Here is a 5,980-nt window from a genome sequence, read left to right as displayed (position 1 = left end):
AGGTTTGGTAACTCGCTACACTAATATATGTTTAAGTTCAGTACTTGGCTGAATCCAAAAATGCTATGTATGGTAGCTCACCACACCAATCTATATATTTGGGTTTAGTACTTGGTTGAGTCGAAGGATGCTAGGTCAATTAGCTCATTAGACTCATCTATACATGAGCTTAAAAAGATGCTGGTTGATAACTCACCAGATTTATATATGCTTAAACTCAATGCTTGATTAAATTTAAAAATAATGAATCTAATTATTTATCAAATTAATATATACTTAAGCTCAGTTTTTAGCTATTCTTAATGAGATTAGGATATCACCTTACCTTTATTTTCTTAATTTGAACATGGGTTTTAAGTAAATAATATGCTCAATCGAATAACTTCATAAAATCAAAATATGATTACATAAACAATAATATTTTACTTACTTTGTTATATATTGTTATATGAAAAGCTAAAATTAACTCGATCCGCTTAGCATCTATTAGTGTAAGAAATGACAATCCATCTAAATTTTTATCATTAAACTATGCACTAGTTAGACGTATGAACATTGTGTGTTGAAAGACCAATAAAGATATAGGTTATGATTTAACAAAAAAATAGCTGTGATCATAAAAGAAACGGTGTGTGTGTGTATAAACATAATTATACATGGTCAATAGTATAAAAAAACCTATTAGCCTAATCTAATAATCTTTTCTTTATAATTAAAAAAGAGCTATCACAACATATCTTCAATACTCCAGACACCATCGAGAGAAACCTCATTAACTAAATTGCGTAATTGATTTTTGATTAAAATCCCATGTTTTATTAACTTTTTTTATTTAATGGTCACATCAATTCAGATTTCAGAGTCTTGACAACGTAGGGATTTCCTCTCTTGGAGCTAGCACTAGACATGGATCTTTTTTTTCTTTTTTTCTTACCTTACAATATATATGTATATCATTCTTCTTTTGATCTTTTTTTATCAGAATATATATGACACTCTTGACGGGCACCATTCTTGACTGGCTACTAGCATTGTTTTTTGTCCTTGCCATCTATCGAGATCGCACGATTAATCTTATATGTATACCATTATCACGCGATATCGCGCGGTGGATAAATCATGCTAAATTGCGACGTAGCTACTTCACTTCAATTGACGTGGAGGTAGGTCCTGGTGGTCCCTTATAAATAAGGAGATGGAAAGCTCCCACGAGCACGAAGAAATTTCATTTGCTTTGCTTTTGCTTTTGCTTGTCCTCGAAATGACAAACTTCTGGAAGATCCTTAGAAAGACTGATACTGAGAAGAGGCTGTCAGTTCCTATCAGATTTCTCAGGTCTCTTCCACCTTTCAAACTAGGCAGCCATGCCGTCACGTTTGAAGCTACAGACGAGAAAGGCAAAGCTTGGCCCTTTCAATGCTCCATCCGCAAGAGAGGACAGTACCCGAAGCCATTCCTCACAAGAGGTTGGGTTGCATTCGTTAAGAGCAAGAAGCTGCGAGTTGGTGACAAGGTCAGGTTTATCAAACGTGAGAACCGAGCTACGGCAACAATCTCTTACAAAGTTCGTGCTGAAAAGGCAATCAAGATCTTTGGTGCTACATTTGGCTACGCACGGATCTAGTCCATTTCCCTAATTAATAAGCTAGCAAATAATAGTGACGCTATGTTCAAGGTGATGGTGAGAATGGTGGGCGCCTACAAAACAAAGAAGAAGACCAAATCCACCCTGCGGCCGTACCACTTGCATATATTTATGGCATTAATGTTTTTACAAAAATACTCTTATGATTCTCGTTGCGATAATCTGATACTTCGCATCTGGGTGAAGAGATGTTGTTAGTTTTTCATCCAAGATTGGAACACCGGGTCAATTTTTTCATTAAAATAATGTTGCTTTTTTTTATTTATTATTGATCCGATTAGTTCCAACATGTCACTAAAATTCCGGTCACATTGAAATGATTTGTTCGTAATAATATTCAATTAAAAAAAAAAACCCAGCCCTAATCTATGCCCTGAATTTTCCGAATCAATCAACAAAGCCAAGTAAAGTTTAACAGCTATAATCATTCATGACTAAGAAAGCCATTATCACAAGTGAAATAAAGACTACATGACATTTAGGTTATAATTGGATTGACATGAGCAATAAATCTTAGAGTTGTGTGCTCGACTGGTAATAGCCATAGCATCATTTTAGGTCGGAATGGTTCGTGCCTGCAAAAATGATTGAGCATGACCGTACCAAAGCAGAATTCAGCTGTTCCCCCGCTGATGGTTTTATAGTCTGTCTGGTATCATCTTCACTACCTCTGGCTGTCTTCTTATTAAGGTTTAGCCAAACTAAGGGTAGAATCATTTTTCAAATAAAGCTTTATAACATTGCAACATTTGACAATCCACTAAGATATCAAGCAGCACTGCATTTGGAAAAGGTTGATCTTCTTCGATTAATCGACTGTACAAATTACACGAGCAAGATCACAACTGCTAATTACACTCCCAACAACAATTTCTATCTACAGTACTTGCGCGAAATGGCTATCTAGAGGTTTCATCAACACATAGATCTTGTAAATAAGAGAGCTGATCCATTGACCCCGCGCAGGACTAGCAGTCTGGAGTCCACATATGTTCCACAGACGAGCCTAGACAAATCAAACATCTCAGGCGGAACTTGCACACGAATTTCGTGAACTATACTGCTTGGTGTAACATCATTTTGATCAAGGTTGTCCCCGAGACTCATTGTCACCTCAATGTCAGCTGAAACAAGTTTAGCCACAGGAAGGCTCGATGGAAACTCCTTATACGGGACAAGTTTCCCCCATTTTTTAGCTGATAATTTCTGGGCTAAAGAATCTTGATTGTTTGGTTGCCCAAAGGATAACTTCTCTGATGTCTTTTCCTCCTTAAGATACAACCGTCTCCCGGATGTCAACCTGAATACAGAGTTTACTTCCAATTTCCCAGTTATACCACTTTTGTCATGAGGCCAGTCTCGACCATTCATCACTGTGAAGCCAATGTCCGATGTGAAGGAAATACTAGTATTTAATTTTGATGCTCTATTTATAGTTAGATAAACATCACCAATCAGGACACGAGCAGAAGGCTGACGAAGGGTCAATCCTATTTGTCTCCCAGTACAGTATAATAGACGCCATTTTCCTGGAAGCAACTCCAACCAGTTCTGCACATTGAAATAGAGAAGAAATTTCAATATTGAGTAACCTTTGAGAATAACAAGGCCTCAATCCCCAGCTCATTGGAGATAGATGGTAAAAGCATAATCAATCAATAAAATGTTTCATGTTCTACCAGAAGGAAGAATCCAAAGAGTATTAGCTGCTGAAGAAGGACAACAGCTAAAGAACCAAATAAGTTTCTAGCTTCCTTTTCTTTCTATTGTATCAATGCATTTAGCAGTTAGACCATTTCACATAAAGTGTTCACTTAACAAAACGAGTGACCATAAATTAGAAGAAGAATTTTGAAAGAAAAGGGGATGGATGATACAAGTTATAATATCTTTGAGGCAACTAGACATAGACCCATATGACTCTTTGGAGAGAGCAACAGAATTAATGAATCTACAAAAGCTACCAACAAAGTAGATAATTGCTAACCTTTGGCCTTGAATGAGCATTCAGCATCTCCATCAATTCGATAAAATAGGAAAGCCTATTACGCTATCACATCAAAATTCATCAGTCAGTTTACATTGTCAATGTAATGTCATTGCGAGCTCTAAACCAACACCAGATATATAATGAATTTACATGCAAACATTTAGTAGTTCAAACAGAAATAGAAGCACACTAAGATATCTTTCAAGTAACAGGAAATTAATTAGTAACACTAATTGTTCCATCTCATTCTTGTGCTTCCCTAGAAAAACAGGACACTTTCTAGGTTCACAAAGCCTCTGATAAATGATCAAGATGCATGGTTGCACTTCTCTATGCTCAGAACATGAAACTTTCAAAATTTCCAGCTAATCACTCAAGGCACTGGCTTGAAAGAGTCACAACCGATGAATCCATCTGAATGACAATAGAGAACTTAGAAATGCTAGCTGTAGACACACCTGAGGCTGCTTATAAATGTATTCCTCTGTAATTCGAACTGCAGTGGAGCCAAGACCCCATCTGATGATGTCCATGGATGGCGCCACCCGCCATCTTGGTCCACACAGAAATGGATGCCTGAGGGCATCCAAACAACTGCAAAGCAAATCAAAATAGTCATCATAGATGCCTCATCTCTCTCAAATTAATTCAGATTCCATTCAATATGGTTAACCTCATGTTGTCTTTACTATTGTCTAATAAGAGATGAACTGATGAATACCTTATTCTTTTGGAAGGTTTGGTTGCCAATAACAAGGATAAAAGGTTCCAACCAGCACCCCAGTTCCGATCAAGTATCTAGAAGAAAAAAATCGAACTTAAACATCCTAATAATTCATGTGGCTTTTACTTATAAAAAACAATCTTTATAGATATTGTGAAAAGAGTAGCTTAAAGTATGGTAATTTGCATTCGTACTACTTACTTGAAGTCCAACATTTCCAGATGGAGAATTCCTACTGAGGATTTGCAATAAAAATTCACGCAAGCATGAAGGATCATTCCCCTGCACTCATCCATAAAAGAGAAATTTGGTTACACAGTTAACACTCAATATGCCAGTACAACTTCTTAGGATCAGTACCAACACATGATGAGTAGTGCATGATGATAATATAGGATTTTTTTTCTTATTGAGCAAATAAAGTGACCGCCAATGTATTCCAGTCTTCAAGAAACTGGTAGAAATTAATGAAGAGAAAACTTGATCTTATCCAGAGATGTAATGCAAGTCAAAAAAAATTCCACCAGGTTCTGGATTGATTAATCCAAAAGCTTTACAGGAAAAAAAAGGTGTGTGTTGGGGGGGGGGGGAGGCATTTTGAACCTTAATGGGGGTGTGTGTTGGGGGGGGGGGTAGCATGTTGTACCTTCATGAGGAATGATTTGAACTTCAAGAAAATTAATGGATCCATGAGTTCCCGCAGCACCATTTTTGCCATCATAAATCCTACACATCTTTTCAACATGGATGAAACAGAATTCAGTACATCAGCAGCTCTGCTAGCAGCACTAACTGGATACACTTTTAGGTCTATCTATCTATTCATACCTCATGTCAAATGCAATCATCATCTGCCGTCTGTCCATGTTGTTGTCCAGCGTGCTACTATTTGGACCATCCTCATAAAAGTCAGCAGCATTCCCTAGTATCCCTACCTGAAAATTTGGAATTTCAGAAGTTTCACTAAGTAAGACATCAATGCAAGAAAGAAACCACATGTTACACAGCTTAATCAATGATGTGGTGCTTTATAGCAGAAGTTATGGAGCAGAAAACAGTGGATAGTTGTACCCATGTGTGGGAGGTGCACTAATTCAATGGTGCTGGTTCATTCATGTCTTGTTTCGTTCCCCAATATTTGTGCTAATAAACCTTTCCTCAACCATAAGTCTAGAACCACCAAACTTTCAAAGCAGAATAACAGAAATAAAATTTGACTTCACTAGATCAATGGAAATTGTTGTGCATGACAACACAAAGCAAAAGGTGTTTTCCTCAAACACCCTTCTCCTTACAGAATTGCTTTCCTTAATCTATATATATTGAATTTAATTATAAATTCAGAGAATATAAAATTCCAAAACATCATAAAAAGGGGGAAGCTTGCATTTACTTTAATATGCCTATCCACTGGGCTTATATGCACATTCTCCAGCCTCAACTCTGTATGCGCAAGTCCATGACTGTGCAAGTAGTTCACCTTAAGTAAGCAAAATAAACACCTTACACTTTAGTTGTACACAACAAATGGCAACTATTTGTGCACAGATAATACATGAATACAATTAAGATATACATACTCCAATCAAGAGATCCCTCATCAATATGCGTGTTATTCGCC

General features: G+C 36.9%; 2 protein-coding genes across 2 annotated transcripts in view; one reads left to right on the top strand and one right to left on the bottom strand.

The window, feature by feature from the left end:
* Nucleotides 1-1,195: 1,195 nt before the first annotated feature.
* On the top strand, nt 1,196-1,624 carry LOC105110523 (B3 domain-containing transcription factor NGA4-like). The gene has a single exon (XM_011005591.1). It carries the CDS (start codon nt 1,196-1,198, stop codon nt 1,622-1,624), a length of 429 nt encoding a protein of 142 aa, XP_011003893.1.
* Nucleotides 1,625-2,426: 802 nt separating this feature from the next.
* The window catches only part of LOC105110522 (probable plastid-lipid-associated protein 14, chloroplastic), a 5,185-nt gene continuing 1,631 nt past the window's right edge, over nt 2,427-5,980 (bottom strand). The window contains exons 6-14 of the mRNA XM_011005590.1: nt 5,940-5,975; nt 5,753-5,839; nt 5,188-5,294; nt 5,006-5,093; nt 4,561-4,641; nt 4,357-4,433; nt 4,094-4,229; nt 3,633-3,695; nt 2,427-3,196 (exon numbers count right to left, since the gene is read on the bottom strand). Coding sequence (XP_011003892.1) covers nt 2,561-3,196; nt 3,633-3,695; nt 4,094-4,229; nt 4,357-4,433; nt 4,561-4,641; nt 5,006-5,093; nt 5,188-5,294; nt 5,753-5,839; nt 5,940-5,975 — 1,311 coding nt within the window. The 3' untranslated portion in view covers nt 2,427-2,560. The remainder of the gene's footprint in view (nt 3,197-3,632; nt 3,696-4,093; nt 4,230-4,356; nt 4,434-4,560; nt 4,642-5,005; nt 5,094-5,187; nt 5,295-5,752; nt 5,840-5,939; nt 5,976-5,980) is intronic.

Source organism: Populus euphratica, unplaced genomic scaffold, assembly GCF_000495115.2.
Source record: "Populus euphratica unplaced genomic scaffold, PopEup_1.0 scaffold288.1, whole genome shotgun sequence".
Taxonomy (NCBI): Eukaryota; Viridiplantae; Streptophyta; class Magnoliopsida; order Malpighiales; family Salicaceae; genus Populus; species Populus euphratica.
Note: the sequence above shows the minus strand (reverse complement) of the source record. Positions and strands in the feature narration are given on the sequence as shown.

What these genes read in the sequence shown, in the direction of transcription:
- LOC105110523 (XM_011005591.1), top strand. Translation starts at nt 1,196, where the DNA reads ATGGAAAGCTCCCACGAGCACGAAGAAATTTCATTTGCTTTGCTTTTG.